Source organism: Oryx dammah, unplaced genomic scaffold, assembly GCF_014754425.2.
Source record: "Oryx dammah isolate SB20612 unplaced genomic scaffold, SCBI_Odam_1.1 HiC_scaffold_27, whole genome shotgun sequence".
In the NCBI taxonomy this organism is placed as follows: Eukaryota; Metazoa; Chordata; class Mammalia; order Artiodactyla; family Bovidae; genus Oryx; species Oryx dammah.
The window spans coordinates 17,821,187-17,837,824 of NW_024070211.1; the positions used below are offsets into that span (position 1 = coordinate 17,821,187).

Sequence of the window (16,638 nt, forward strand, 5' to 3'; positions counted from 1 at the left end):
GTAAGTTTACTGGAAAGGTTTTTTAATTAAAGAAAATTTCCTTTGGTTTGTCAGGTTTTCAAGTTGGGCGCATCCAAGGCAGTTTTAGATTTATTACTGTACCTGTATCTCTACATAATAGTGTCTAGTAATTGATTTACCACATTTGGTTTTATGGAGATGGATAAGGAATGCTACCGCCTTGTTAGTGAATTGTCATATTTTAGTGTCTGTATCTTTATCTTTACAGTGTTTGCTGCTTATTTTCTAATGTCAGAGTAGGACAGCAAGTTAGTTTTTCTCCTTTAACCAGAAACATAACTCCTTGTTATGAGATGGTTATGACCACAATTGGAGATCAAACATTCCTTTTTGGTATTGTACATTCTTGATGTGTGGAAACTCTGAGCTACATTATTAGAATATAAATGTATGTTAGTTTTAAACCTCATTCATAGGTAATATTTTATGGCCTTTAAGGAGTTTAGTTTAAAAATGAATACCTCAGTGTTACAAGGTACTGGGCTATGGCTCCTAGGTAAATGGGGGAGAATTTTGCCTTCTTGAAGCGTATAGTGGAGTAGAAAAAACTAATAATGTTTGACAATAATACATCCAAGCAAAGAAACTAGATAAGAGAAAGGTATCTTGAGGCACTTTTCTTCCTCTTTTTTTTTTTTTTTTTTTAAAGAGAAAAGATCAACTTCAGGAAGCCAGATGTTCATTTTATTAGAACTGATTAGAAATGATGGGGACCCTCTTCAATTATGATTACTATAATGCTGAAGTGCCTTTTTTTTTTTTCTATTTTGAGAAATCTAAAAGGCACAAATACAGAGAATAATACAGCACTTATCTATGATTTTTAAAGCATTTCGTTTTTGTAATATTGAACCTGGAAACATGTTGTTGACCATCTTTTTTCCTTTTGAGCCCTCTTGGAAAATTTCAGATCCATGTTTTCATATGCATAGACCATTTTTTGGCTATTGGAAGATTTTATACTGTATCTACTTCTGTTGTTGTCAAAGTATCAGTCATATTGAATCAGCCTAACCTAGTGTTGAATCCACGCTGTTAGCTCTGTATAGTTGAATCCTGCAGTCAATAAACTATTAATTCAGTTGATTCAGTATTAGTGAAACTTTGGCCAGAATATTAGTAGACACTATTATAAAATTTTATGTTTAATCTGTCTCATAGGGTTATTTGAAGGTAACCTCTTTGACTCTTAGGTCATAGAAACTGTTCTATTTGGTATTTTAAATATGCAGTGTGTGTGTGCATGCTTAGTTGCTCAAATTGTGTCCCACTCTGCAACCCCATGGACAGTAACCAGCCAGGCTCCTCTATCTTTGGGATTCTCCAGCCAAGAATACTGCACTCACTGGGTTTCCTCCTCCAGGGAATCTTCCTGAAGTAGGGATTGAACCCTTGTCTCCTGCATTTGCAGGCAGATTCTTTACCACTGAACTATTTGAATTTGAATTTAAATATTGGGTGAAGATTAGGATCTATATCTTAAAGTCAGAAGGAAATAAAAGGTTCAATAAAAAGGGACAGCAGTTTGTCCACTGGTCCTGACAAGGCTTTCTTGAGAATTGAAGTTATCTCCACCTTTATACCTCTTCTTGTGTCTGCTTTTTTTAAAATTATTATTTCTTATTTATTTTTATCTGCAATGGCTCCTCATTGCTGCACACGGGTTTACTCTAGTTGAAACAGGTTGGGGGGCTACTCTTCAGTTGCGGTGTGTGGGCTTGTCACTGCAGTGGCTTCTTCTGTTGCAGGGCACAGGCTCTAGGGCGTGTGGGCTCAGTAGTTGGGTGCAGGGGCTTAGTTGCTCTCGGAGGCATGTGGGATCCTCCTGGACCAAGGATCCAGCCCACGTCTTCTGCATTGGCAGGCAGATTCTCAGTCACTGGACCACAAAGGAAGTCCCTTATGTCAGTGACTAACCAGCCAGATTCCCTTGGTTGTGCGGTTGCTCTTAAACAGAAAGCCCCACGGTGTTGATGCTGCCACTGTGCCATCATGAAACCACGCCCAGATATGCTGCTGTACTCACTGCACATGATCACATCTGACGGAGTAGTTTTTACAACTCACTTCGTAATTGTTTTTCTTATATTCACAAAATCTATGTGTGTTCTGTGGTCACTGATATCACTTTCCCATTTTTATTGCCACTATCCTACTTCTAAGCTCTAATTATAGCCTAAGCTGCTGAAACAAGAGATGGGACCAGCATTTGTTTCACATTTAAAAGTGCCTAGTATTTTACAAATGCAGTCTCATTTAATTTTCAGAAAAATTGGTGCTTGTTAATAGTTACTAAGGAAATGTATTCCAGGGAGTTGAAATAACTTGCCAAAGTAGCATATCTCCTAAGTGTCAAGAGTTAGGATTTGAAGATAGGGGTATGTATGCCTATGAAACCTTTATTTCCTTTGCTGTTTCACTTATTTTTCACCCATTGTTCTTTGTGTTTTGCTCTTGCAACCTATTTGGATCATTAAGAGATGTTAATGATCCAAACAGGATCTCCCAGAGGAGATGAACTTTTATTTGATCCTTCTTTACTAGTACCGATTCATCTATAGGGATGAATAATACTGGTTGACCCAAAGATTCATATTGTAGCATTAACTGCATGTTTGCTTCCTTACAAGTATTAAGTGAAAAATATTTCAAGATGAAATAATAGCAAATATTTAAAGTGCTTCCTAGTGCCTTACAACTTTATAGTACTTACGTACTATAAGCGCTGTGCTATGTCTCTTCACGTATATATTCATTCATCAAATAACTATTGTGCCTATTTTACAATGAAAAGGTTACCAACTTTCTCAGACACCAGTTTACGCGTATAGTACATGAACAACATGGATCATCTCATTTACCTGTGCTGTGTGACAGGTAGTAATAGTCCCATCTTACAGACAAGGAGATTCAGGGTCAGTTCTATCAAGTTACCTGTCCAGGGTCACAGAACTATGAAGTGATAGAGCCAAGAGTCAAACCCAGGTCATGTGATTCCACAAGGTAGTTTAGGGTGAGATTAGGGTGCGGAGAACTGATAGATTGGATGAGCTCAATATAGACAGGCTTCTGCAGTCATCGGGGCAGGGGGAGTTTTAACATGATTAAATGGGTCTCTTCAAGAGAGTACTGCAAGAGGATTGGCAGTACTTGATAATTTAATTTAAGAATACAGAGGCAAGATGAGGTATCTTAGAGGAATCCCTGGATTTCAAGTAATGGTGTTTTGAGGAGAGAGAGCTCTTAATATGGAGCTAAAAATTCTAAATTTGAATCCTAGTTCTGCCATTTTATCATCTGCTGTCTGAGAAAGTTGGTAACCTTTTCATTATAAAATAGGCGCAATAGTTATTTGATGAATGAATATATATGTGAAGAGACATAGCACAGTGCTTATAGTACGTAAGAATGCGTCACTAAATTTAGGGTGTATAACTGAAACTGAGTGACTTAAAGCATTCAAGAACATTGTTCTGAGAATTGTAGGATTGATACACATCCTAGCTATTGATTAATTGAAGGTGTGGCTACGTTTAGATTTGGAAGACCAAAAAATAGTTTTGTGGCATTGGCAAATCACTGAACTGCAATTATGATAGCTACCTAATCCCAAGTCTCAGAATGATAATATTCATTCTGATGAAGCATAAATGAAAGAATGTAGGCGGAAACAACTTTGTGAAATTAAAGTGCCATATAAATATGCAATGGTGAATTTTGAATTGTTGTGATAGATTTGAAGGGCATTTGTGTGCATCGGGAATTAGTTTGATTTTTTTTTTTTAATTTAATATTAATCTGGAGGCAGGATTAGCTCCAGTGGTTACAGTCATTCAGTGGATGAGCAGCTCTGGTGAAAAATTTCTGTAAGTTAACTAAAAAATGGAGTGGATATTTTGTGAGTTAGAAAGCATTCCAGATTTGGTACATTATTGATTGTCTTCAACTTTTAAGAATCAGTGAACCTGTTAATTTGAAGGTGATATGTTTCCTCAGGTATAGGCTTATTCTAAGATTTGGTTGGCTTCAGTAAAGCTTCCTGGTAAAGCAAATTGTTTCCAAATTGTAGGAAGAGCAGTACTTACCTGATGCTTTTGTGTAAAACCATTTGCCATGGCCAAATATTACTCAAGGAGATTCAGGATATGCTTTCACACCTTGAATTCTGCAAGAATTCTTAAGGTAACATCTCCTTAACCCATTATTTTATAAATATTTGACCACCTGTTACTTTGGGAGACAACAGTGGGCCGTGGAACTCACTTTGGAAATGATGTGTTTAGTCAGATCACTTACGCAGGAAGAGCTTTTCTGCTATGCTGCTTCGGCAACTGTTGAACAAGTTTTTGGGGAGGAACTAGGGCAGGCAGGAAAACTAGAGAAGCAGCTACTTTGTGATGGGCTTCTGGAAGCCTGTGGCTTGTCAGCTACAGCTGATCAGAATGGCCCTGGAACAGAGGTCACCTTGTGTTAACTGATAGAAGTCTTGAGAATACCCCGAGGAGGGATGGTGGTGTTTGACAATTTTTAATCTGCCTGAGGAAACTTTTCTTGCTGTGACTTGTTTAACCTTAGCAGTCTTACGTATTTTGTAGCATAAATGTAAAACCAGTGGGGCAGTGTAATGATACAAATACTTTTAAAAAATATTCTTATGATATGCTGCTTAATCTGCCTACCTTTTCTTTAGGCTAATTTTTCAGTAATTTGACTAGTTCAAAGTATATACTGTCTTAATAGTAGAAGGTGATGGATGGCATAGACTTTGCTATAAGGAACAGTTTGTGATCAAATCTGGGATTAATTATGGAATGTATTTATAGAAAATTTAAAGTTATATTTTGAGTGCAGTATCTGTTTGTAGCTCTAGTTTCCTCTTCATTACTTAAAGTGGCCACCATGTGCACATTATTAATAACATAGCCATAGTTACTAGCTTATTTTCATCTTGAGTTTCATGCTCTTCTGTGACTTGCATGCAGCCTGTAGCCATTATTAGAACTAGACAAGAACCAGGCAGATGTCAAATTCTGGGAAGGTAATTCTGCTAAGATTAGGACTCTTTCCATCAGTCTGAAACAGGGTACTTTGGGTCTCTAGCATGGAGAGAAGAAAGAATGAGTTGAGCAGGACAGAAGAATTTATTGATAAAAATAAACTCTTGGTTTTATCTTGTTGGGTCTTATAGGGCCATACCTGCTGAGTTTGAAGAAAAATGAATTATCTTTTAGCCTGGTGAGGTAATGGGTAAGAAGCTTAAAGGAAAAAGAATTGAGTATTAAGAGTTTTATATATTATAAGGCAAGTGTTGAAGTAATTTAGTAGTTCTAATAGTTCTAAAATGTAACCACATATTACCAACAGTGTTTTCTTAACATTTTTGAGGCTTTAAAAAATAAATTAAAAAAAAATAGTTGCCAGATATTAAAAAAAGGACTTTTAAATGGAAGCAAACATTATTGGCCTCTTTTAGGCTTGCATTCTTTTATACTCTGACTTGTAAACAACCAAGTCAGAATGAGGATTAATTCAGCCAAATTGCTCTTTACTAAACTTACATATAAATCAAATGAAAAATGCTCTTTCGTATTCATGCCTCTGTATTCTGTAATACTTTGATACTTATGATTATAAAATGTTTGTTAGTAAAAATGAAAAATCCAGAAAAATACCAAAACCTAACAAAGAAGGAAAAAAAATCACTTAACCCCATCCCTAGGGACTCTCTCTTCCTGTGTGTATCTTGCTAACATTTTTTTTCCTTCATATTAATCAGTATAGTTATTTTCAGTCAAGTGATATAAAATTTATTATTAAAAGTAGTATTCTTTCTGTCACATTGCCCTTCCACGCAGCTGATCATTTTGTGTTTATTTGTGTATGTATTAATTATGTGCTCATTGGTGTTTATCTGTTGGAATTTTTTCACTTTGAGCACGTGTGTGCCTTTTATGGGAAATTTACCCTGCCACTTCACCCACCAAACGCATGCGGTACCTGCTTTCCATTTCCCCCCTCACGATCGTTCCTCAGCTAACACTTGAGTCTGTAGGAAATTTTCTTTCTTACTCAGGTTTGTTTTTACTGAATTTAATAATTATTTTGTTCTTTACCCTTTCTTGACCCCATCAGTCAACTCCAGACTAATTATTGATTGTCTACATCTGTTCTCAAGCTGTCTACATGATTTTGTTTCATTTTCCTGAAGTAATGAGACCTGGATGGCTGCCCTTTTTATTTTATTGCATTATTGGTTATTACAAGATATTGGATATTATTTCCCACACTATATAGTAAATCTTTGTTGCTTATCTGTTTTATATTTAGTAGTTTATAGCTGCTAGTCCGGTACCGCTAGTCTATAATTTGCCGCCCCCCACACACCCTGTCCTCCCTTTAGGCTTCCCAGGTGGTGCAGTGGTAAAGAATCCAGCTGCCAGTGCAGGAGATGCGGGTTCAATCCCTGGTTCGGGAAGATGCCCTGGAGAAGGAAATGGCAACCCACTCCAGTATTCTTGTCTGGAAAATGCCACGGACAGAGGAGCCTGGCGGGCTGTGGGTCGCAAAGAGTCAGACACGACTGAGTGAGCACACAGGCACTTTTGGTAACCACAAGTTTGTTTTCTGTTTCTGTGAGTCTGTTTCTTTTTTGTATATACATTCATTTATGTTAATTTTTTACATCCTGCGTATATGTGATAGCATATTATATTTGTCCTTTTCTGTCTGACTTATGTCACTAAGCATCATATTCTCTAGGTTCGTCTATATACCTTCAGATGACATTAGTTCATTCTTTTTTATGGCTAAGTAACAGTAGTGTGTGTGTGTGTGTACACATCACATTTCCCTACTCTTGTCATTTATTGACAGGCATTTCGGTTGCTTCTGTGTCTTGGCTGTTGAAAACAGTCCTGCTCTGAGCATCGTCTTTTTTTTTTTTTTTAAATAGATACATGTCTTTCTGTCTGTGTCTCTGTCTCCCATTCAGAATAAGTTTTCTTGCAGAAACCTCTTAAGTACTTTTTTGTAAGGTAGGTTTACTTTGCTTTTGACTTCATACTAGAGACTTTATTAAAATTCTGGTAATTGCTGGCTGTCTCCTCATTAACAAGAGTAGGGAAACCAAGTATGTAACCTGTAAGCTCTGAGCACATAGATGAGATTTGACTGAGATTCACTGTCTAATGAACTAATTGGGTGATCATCATTTTCAGATCTTTTTTCTTTAGTAAAATTCCACAGGGAAGATTCTTTCAGACTCCTGCTTGGAAGTGAAAACCTAACTGCCAGAAGAATTCTGGGGCTTAGTGAGAGAAGATGCCTAGGAAAGAGGCCATATGTCATCCAGTTGGTCTATATATTCTTGATCACCTCCCCTTTCTCATTTTTGATTTGCACCTGTTCACAGCTGTGTACTTTAACCTAGAATTTCTGTATTTTGCACTTTCTGAAGAATAAAGGTCTTAGGCATACCTGCCTCAGGAGAGTGACATTTACACAGCTGTACAAGTCGGGGAGGGGATCTAGACTCTGACTGCTCATAAACAGCCTGTGAACCAGTCCTCAGTTTAAACTCTGCAGTTGTCCCAGAGGTATTTGGTACCATCAACTCCTGGACCTTTGTGGGATTCTGAGTGTCAGTCTAGTTGGTAGTTTATCTCCATTTTCTACCTTTAGTCTTCTTGTCTTTCCCGTGTATTTAGCACTGGAATTACTGCTTTTTCATCTTCTGAAATTGTCTTGTGTTGCGATAGTTGTCTCTGCCATTCTTCCCACCCTTGTGAATTTATGCCTCAGATCCTTTCAAAGCTATTTTAGTGGAGTTTCACCAGAGGACAGAAGCAAATGCATGTGTGGTCAAGTCTTTGTCTTTACCTAGAAGGCAGACATTTTTCTATGTGTATGCATATATTTTTATCAAGAGTAGAAACTCACTCCACATAACAGTGGGTGTTGCTTTTTGAGTGCCTGTTACAAGACTGGCTTCATACGAGACAGTTGACTTATATTAAATTTCATTATCATGATGACACAGAGTCGTAGTTACCATGTTTAGGAATGAAGAAACCAGAGTGCTTTATCTGCCTAACTGATTTTAACTGACATTTTTCCTTTTACAAAATAAGCTATATCATTTTAATAGCATATGGATGTACCTCTTAGCCCATTCCTATTTAAGTTGTTATAAACTTAAAAATTGATTCTAGCTCAGTAATTCATTATTTTCTTGTTAGGTCACTGGTTATTTTTCATTTAAATATTAATATATGCTTTGAACTCCTCCCAGAAATATGAGTTTATATTCTCACTGTGTGCTGTGCTTAATTGCTCAGTCATGTCCGACTCTTTGCAACCCAATGGACTGTAGCCCACCAGGCTCCTCTGTCCTTGGGGATTCTCCAGGCAAGAATACTGGAGTTGGTTGCCATGCCCTTCTTCAGAGGATCTTCCAACCCAGGGATTGAACCCAGGTCTCCCACATTGCAGACAGATTCTTTACCGTCTAAGCTACCAGGGAACCCCTATATTCTCACTGGCAGTGTAAAAATGCCAATTTGTTCACATCCTCATTAGCTAACATTGTGTTGCTGCACTTTTTGTTACTGTACTGATGTTTATTTAACCATTTCCTATTATTTAACATTTAGTGCTTTTCCAGTTTCTATTTATTACAGTGGTTAGACGAGTATCCTTGCATATTTCTAAGTTTTAATTCACGGCGTCAAATCAATGCCTGCAATTGCTATGCATTGACTAGGAAATAAAAATTTGGCTTAGAAAATTCCACTTGGATTTTAGCTCACTGGCATTCATCTGCACAACTTATCTTTTATTGTTTCTGAGTGATTTTTAAATAAACATCTATGACCCCTTATTATGTGGTCAATTTTTATGAATTTCTTTTAGAAAAGTAGCCACTGATAGCAATGTATGTACTTGAACATCAATCAGTTCAGTTCAGTCACTCAGTCATGTCCAGCTCTTTGTGACCCCGTGGACTGCAGCATGCCAGGCTTCCCTGTCCATCACAACCCCTGGAGTCAAACTCATGTCCATTGTGTCAATGATGCCATCCAGCCATCTCATCCTCTCTTGTCTGCTTCTCCTCCCACCTTCAATCTTTCCCAGCATCAGAGTCTTTCCAGTGAGTCAGTTCTTTGCATCAGGGGGCCAAAGTACTGGAGTTTGAACTTCAGTCTCAGTCCTTCCAGTTGAATATTCAGGACTCCAGTGAATATTCAGATCTCCTTCAGAATGGACTGGTTGGATCTCCTTGCAGTCCAAGGGACTCTCAAGAGTCTTCTCCAACGCTACAGTTCAAAAGCATCAATTCTTTGGCACTCAGCTTTCCTTATAGTCCAACTCTCAAATCCATACATGACTACTGGAAAAACCATCGAATGTCACACTTTCAAAATGTCATACTTCAGGAAAAAAGACTATTTTGGACTTTGTATAAGTCAGTTTTGGTTAGGAATACTTCTTTGAAAAAGGAAAAAAAAAAGTAAGAGATATCTATCTTTTAGAAAACAAATCAACTATTAAAAAAAAAAATACCGCTAGCTTCACCATTATCCAGAGGAATAAAGATAATAGGAATATATTGTAGGAACAAGTGCAGGCAGGGTTCCTTATACCAATACGTAGATGATCCTTGAACAATAAGGAGGTTAGTCTGCATGTAACTCATAGTTGGCTGTTCTTATCCACAGTTCCTCCACATTCCTTGGATTCAAATAACTGCAAACTGTTTTGTCCTATAGTTATTTAAAATTTATTGAACAGTATCCGAGTATAAGTGGACCGCGAATTGTTCAAAGGTCAAGAGCTTTGATACAAGATTTATACCTGACTTTATTATACAAAGACTTTGTGGATAAGAATATATTAATCTGATCCATGATAATTCTGGTTGCTGCTAAAGTGGCATTGTAAAAATAAATGATAAGGTACAGTTTTGCTGCATTACAGAGCCTGGGACAGAGAGGTGTATGTTGTATGTGTTGTACACACAACAACAGTAGGTTGTTGACTTAGACCTTTCCATGTTTCCTCCTTTATTAAAATCCTCCATATTTGACCAGTAGAATGATCGGAAACACTTTCATTCTACAAACATACTCTTTTTTGTTTTTAATTGAAGGATAATTGCATTACAGAATTTTGTGGTTTTCTGTCATCAAGAATCAGCCATAGGTACACCCATGTCCCCTCCCTCCTGGACCTCCCTTCCCACACTTCAGCCTGTTGCAGAGCCCCTATTTGAATTCCCGAGTCATAAAGCAAATTCCCATTGGCTATCTGTTTTACACATGGTATTGTCAATTTCTTTGTACTCTCTCTATATATCTCCCCTTCCCCCTCCTCCTCCCACCATGTCCATAGGTTTGTCTCTGTAACTGTTCCTTCCCTGAAAATAAATTCATCAGTGCCATCTCTTCAGATTCCATATATATGTGTCAGAATGCAATGTTTATATTTCTTTTTCTGACTTAATTGACTCTGTATAATGGGTTCTAGTTTTCGTCTACCTCATTAGAACAGATTCAAATGTATTCCTTTTTATGGCTGAGTAGTATTCCATTGTATGTATGTACCACAGCTGCTTTATCCATTCATCTGTTGCTGGACATCTAGGCTGCTTCCATGTTCTAGCTATTGTAAATAGTGCTGCAGTGTACATGTGTCTTTGTCACTTTGGATTTCCTCAGGGTATATGTCTAGGAGTGGGATTGCTGGGTTATATATTGGTTTTATTCCTAGCTTTTTAACGAGTATCCATACCGTTTTCCATAGTGGCTGTGTCAGTTTACATTCCCATCAGCAGTGCAAGTCTGTTCCCTTTTGTCCACACCCTGTCCAGCACTTACTGCTTGTAGACTTCATGATGATGGCCATTCTGACTGGTATGAGGTGATACCTCACTGTAGTTTTGATTTGCCTTTCTCTCATGATGAATGATGTTGAGCATCTTTTCATGTGCTTGTTAGCCATCTGTACATCTTCTTTGGAGAAATGTCGCTTCCAATCCCTTTCCCACTTTTTGATTGGGTTGTTTGCTTTTCTGGTATTGAGTTGTATAAGATTCTTGTGTATTTTGGAAATTAATTCTTTATCAGTTGTTGCCTTTGCTATTATTTTCTCCCATTCTGAGGGTTGTCTTTTCACCTTGTTTTCTACAAACATACTCTTTTTATACCGAGAGTTTTTGAGTTTTATAAGTGAACCAGTAAAGCAAAATTTTAACATCTTGTCACAAGTGTACTGAAGATGTAGTACTCAGTTCTGCTTCAAAAATAAGCTTAGAATGGTGTTGAATTATGCATTTTTAAGCAAGTGAGTTAATATTTTTGTGTATGAAAAACAATTATTATAATAACTTTGTATCTGAAAGTGCTTTTGCAAATCTCCATAGCTTAACATTGTCAGTTTGCTGAATGGCCAAAAGAAGTTAAGCTGTACCTGAAGTTTCAGCTTCTTTTTCTCCAGAATTTATGACCTTTCTATGTTCTAAACACATTTTAGACTTCTGGAGGAATTTATATAGTTCTGTAACAAAGTTTAGAGAGCAGAATATTTGAGGTTCTCTCTCTTAGTTTATCAGGCTGGATGCAGTCATGTTAATTAGCCTGAGAGTCGTTTTACATTATGATATTATGACATCAGTTAAATATTTTTCTGTTCACTCTTGGTTTGACTTTTCTTTGCCCTATTTCTGTGTAACTTAGTACAGTTCTTTTAAAGTTTAACAGCAAGAATGGATAGACATTGTGACATGGCCATAGAGAAGGAATACCAGTTTGCTGTAAAAAAGGATGGACCAATATGTGCAACAGCATGAGGTCATCCAAAGCATATGATTCCATTTGTGAGAAACTCCAAAGTAGGCAATAGCAACAGAAAAGAAGACCAGTGATTGCCAGAGATCTGAGGTGTGTGGGACAGGGGCGAGGGGGTGGAGGATGTATTGCAGGGATCATAAGGGAACTTTTTAAAGTGATGGAAACGTTTGATATCTCAGTTGCAGTGTTGGTTACACCAGTGAATATGTTCGTCAAACTCATCGAACCGCATTTAAAATGAGTACATTTTATCATATGGAAATTACCTTTGAATGAAGTTTAAAAGAGAGTTTAAACACAGAAGTCTAAAATAGGGCATTGAGTAGTGAAAGTGTCCAAAAGTATGCTGTCACCAGAAATTAGTAGTAAAGCAGTAGGCCATTAACGTTGTTAAATATTGAATGTCACAGAATAGTTGTGAAAATTTGTGCTAGTGTCCATTACTATATATCATAGTATATATAAAGACACTTAGGTATTACATGAATTGAGTCATATTCAGTTCAGTTCAGTGGCTCAGTCGTGTCTGACTCTTTGCAACCCCATGAACCGCAGCACGCCAGGCCTCCCTGTCCATCACCAACTCCCAGAGTCCACCCAAACCCATGTCCATTGAATCGGTGATGCCATCCAACCATCTCATCCTCTGTCATCCCCTTCTCCTCCTGCCCTCAATCTTTCCCAGCATCGGAGTCTTTTCAGATGAGTCAGTTCTTCGCATCAGGTGGCCAAAGTATTGGAGTTTCAGCTTCAACATCAGTCCTTCCAATGAACACCCAGGACTGATCTCCTTTAGGATGGCCTGATTAGATCTCCTTGCAGTCCAAGGGACTCTCAAGAGTCTTCTCCAACACCCCATAGTTCAAAAGCATCAATTCTTCCATGCTCAGCTTTCTTTATAGTCCCAACTCTCACATCCATGCATGACTACTGGAAAAACCATAGCCTTGACTAGACTGACCTTTGTTGGCAAAGTAATGTCTCTGCTTTTTAATATGCTGTCTAGGTTGGTCATAACTTTCCTTCCAAGGAGTAAGCATCTTTTAATTTCATGGCTGTAATCACCATCTGCAGTGACAATAATTTACAGGTTTTTAAAATGCTTTATAAGTGAAAGTGGCAAAAAGTGGAAAATGGCAGATAGATGGGGAAACAATGGAAACAGTGACAGACTTTATTTTCTTGGGCTCCAAAATCACTGCAGATTATGACTGCAGCCATGAAATTAAAAGATGCTTGCTCCTTGGCAAAAAAGCCATGACAAACCCAGACAGCATATTCAAAAGCCAAGACGTTACTTTGCCTACAAAGGTCCATTTAGTCATAGCTATAGTTTTTCCAGTAGTAATGTTATGAATGTGAGTGAGAGTTGGACTATAAAGAAAGCTGAGTGCCAAACAATTGATGCTTTTGGACTGTGGTGTTGGAGAAGACTCTTGAGAGTCCCTTGGACAGCAGGGAGATTAAGCCAGTTAATCCTAAAGGAAATCAATCCTAAATATTATTCATTGGAAAGATTGATGCTGAAGCTCCAATACTTTGGCCACCTAATGCAAAGAATTGACTCATTGGAAAAGACCCTGATGTTGGGAAAGATTGAAGGCAGGAGGAGAAGGGGATGATAGAGGATGAGATGGTTGGATGGCATCACTGACTCAACGGACATGTGTTTGAGTAAGCTCTGGAAGTTCGTGAAGGACAGGGAAGCCTGGCGTGCTACAGTCCATGGGCTCGCAGAGAGTCAGATATGAGTGAGTGGCTGAGCTGAATCGATAAGTGAAAGTACCTTATTTTTTTAATTGCAGTTTTAACGTAATGTGCACTGATGATTTTTTCCCTCTAAATTGAACAGTTTTTTGTCTGTTCCAACCTCATTGCATATTTCGGATAGAGAGATAAGTGTAACATTTTCTGAAATACTTAATTTCTAAATTTTTTAAATGTTAAAAAATGGTGACGTTATTAGCTGAACATATGAAGCCTACTCCATTGGCTGTGTAGGACTTCCCAGGTGGCTTAGTGGTGAAGAATCTGCCTACCAAGGAGAGGCGAGTTCAGTCTCTGGGTCAGGAAGATCCCCTGGAGGAGGAAATGGCGACCAACTCCAGTGTTCTTGCGGGGATACTCATCCCATGGACAGAAGAGCCTGGCGAGCTACAGTCCATGGGGTGGCAAAAAGTCAGACATGACCGAGCAACTGAGCAATCATTCCCTCATAATCTGTCTGCAGACCATGTCCATCTTTCAGATTTCAATGGAAAAAAAATTAAAACTTGAGAAGGAACAGGCGATCTGGAGAATTGTTATTGTACAGTTGGTCTCTGAGAAAGTTAACATGTGTTCAAGATGACCCCAAAGTTCTAATGAAATACGGTCTGTTGACTTCGGAGATCTTTCACTGCTGGGGTTCTGTGTTTAGGTAGAGCACACCACCCAGGATGTTGTCATGTCATGTACGGGCGTAGGGTAACAACATAGTTTGAGGAGGCGGCAGTTTAAAATGCTCTGGTGGCTTCCCCGTTGTTCATAAGATAACAATAAACTTTACTTAGTTGCTATACCTTTTTAGAATCTGTTATCCTATAAAGATGTGAGATTGCAGATTATCATGTGAAGGGTTGTGCTTGTTTAACTTTCTCCCCCTAATTGTATAGTATTGTCTAAATTGGACGTTCTGGTAGGCTTCAGTTCAAATGTGTATTCCTTGCAGACGGGGTGGTGAAAGAAAACATTTTGTTCTTTTCTGGTCTTATTGATGAGCATTATAGAAACTAGGTGCCGTCGGGTACTGCAAAGATAATGTAGCAATAAAGTGCTAAATGAAATACTGAAAGTCTTGAAATATATAGTATATACAAAAATTTAAAAAAATCTATTTGCTTTAGTTAGTAGAGAAAAGCAGTGGAGGAGTAGAGATGTGATGGGAACTTTTAAAAGAGGAGGATTTGAGGGATGAGGGACCATCACTCCTGGTGTCGGAAAGCTCGAGTCAAGGTTAGGCCAGAGAGAGAAGACGTCTCCTTGGACAGCCGTGCCAGGCACTGTAGGAACCTCCCTGGTGTGGCTGGTGCAGTGAAGGCCAACTCTGCGAGTAGACCTAGAAGCTGCTGGGGAGCCCCTGGAGGGCGGCCGCAAGAATTTTGTCATTTTAAATTTAAGATGACTCCTTTAAACATGTCCCTCTTGCGTTTCACGTTTGTAGGTTTACGAAAATCTACCAAGAAGCGCAGCGAATCCCCGCCTGCCGAGCTCCCCAGTCTGAGGCGGAGCACACGCCAGAAGACCACGGGCTCCTGCGCTAGTGCCAGGTAATGATTTGGGCCTGTCTGTGTGAGATCAGTTCAGTGCCTGGGTCCAGCTTTCTCCAAAGGCCTTCAGTTTACGAGTGTTTAAAAAAATTGCATGAAAGTTTTCTTTTTGAAAATCGAGCAAAGAAATTGATTCTAAATAGAACTATTATTTCTGTGAATTCTTCCCCAATATTTAACTTAACTTTTTTTCCTTTTTTGCTAAGCTTCAATCATGCCTTTTTAGGGGCAACACCTTTGTCTTCTACCTTTTCCTCTGTTGTTTTACGTTATTTGCCCAGAGTTACTGCCAGCAGTTGGACATTTGGTTGTTTTCAGAGTTCCTGTCTGCCAAAGAGCTCTCTAATGAGCATCTTTATGCAGATTTGGGTTATTTTTAAAGGTAGCTAAATTTCCCAGTTGTGTGATGAGTGGATCAAAAGGGATGCCTGTTGTAATGGCTGTAATATTGCCTAATTAGTTTCTAAAAGTGTTGGCACGAGTTATTGAGTTTAGTGGGTGAGGGCGAGAGATGTACTTCATTTTTATTTTGCCTTACAACACCCATCCTCAGGGGAAAATGTGGGTTTTGTTTGTGTTCTTTCACATCTCCATTTTTCCCACTTGGAGCCCATTTTCAGAAAATCGTCTACCTTTGACATACGATATAGTATATTATTTCCCATACTTTCGTTCACTGATTGAGAGTCTTAGGTTGAAGTTAAAAAAACCTTGTTACTCCAGTTTCATGTCAGATTTTCAGGCTTGGTCAGTTCTGGTGTTGTGCTGCTAATTATCATGACCATATGGGACTTCTCCCTCCTTTGTGTGTAATTTGCTCCTTTTGTATATAGTTTCTTCTCTCTCCTAAATGTGCCAAAAACCAGTGATGGCATGGGTTATTTTTAGTTTGCTTTTCCCATCTCAGGTCAATGGAACGGTTTAGTGCTGCTTTGGTTTTTCTCTAAGGTAATCAACTTTATACCTTTGACTGCAGGTACAGTAATAGCACAAGGAAACAGAAGGACTTGTTGCCTAATAGTCATAAGGAAAGGACTCTAAGCCCTTTAAGCTCTGCTTTTCCACTTGTTTTCTGGTTCTGTGAGGATTGTTTAAAATATTGTTTAAATATCTGGAGTTAGTATACCTGTTTGCCTTTGAATTTTGTTGGCAGTACTTTTATGAGGACATCTGAGATGATTTCTTGGTTTTTCAGGCTTTTGTCCTGTTTTGAACCAGACTTTGAATCCCAAGGTTTCAAGTTTACCCAAGGTTTATAATCTTAGATATAAACTGAATTCACTGTGGTTGAAAATTAAGTATGAACTGTTCATGGCGTCAGGTAGTCTAGTGTCCTGTCTTTCTCTGCAGCCTTCTTTGCTTCTCCCCAGTAGTACTGTCTTAATGCACTAGGAGTTATTTGCTTACATGCTGCACACAAGCTGTCTACCCACCTGTCTGCAGCATTCTTCATCTCAGGCTTT

The 16,638-nt window shown here is 38.4% G+C and overlaps 1 protein-coding gene across 16 annotated transcripts in view; it reads left to right on the plus strand.

Annotated features, from left to right (window-relative positions):
- TRIP12 (thyroid hormone receptor interactor 12) overlaps positions 1–16,638 on the plus strand; it is a 158,851-nt gene that overhangs the window by 66,991 nt on the left and 75,222 nt on the right. For all 16 annotated transcript variants that reach the window (XM_040228161.1, XM_040228169.1, XM_040228171.1 and 13 more), the window contains one exon: positions 15,070–15,175. In XM_040228161.1, coding sequence (XP_040084095.1) covers positions 15,070–15,175 — 106 coding nt within the window. The remainder of the gene's footprint in view (positions 1–15,069; positions 15,176–16,638) is intronic.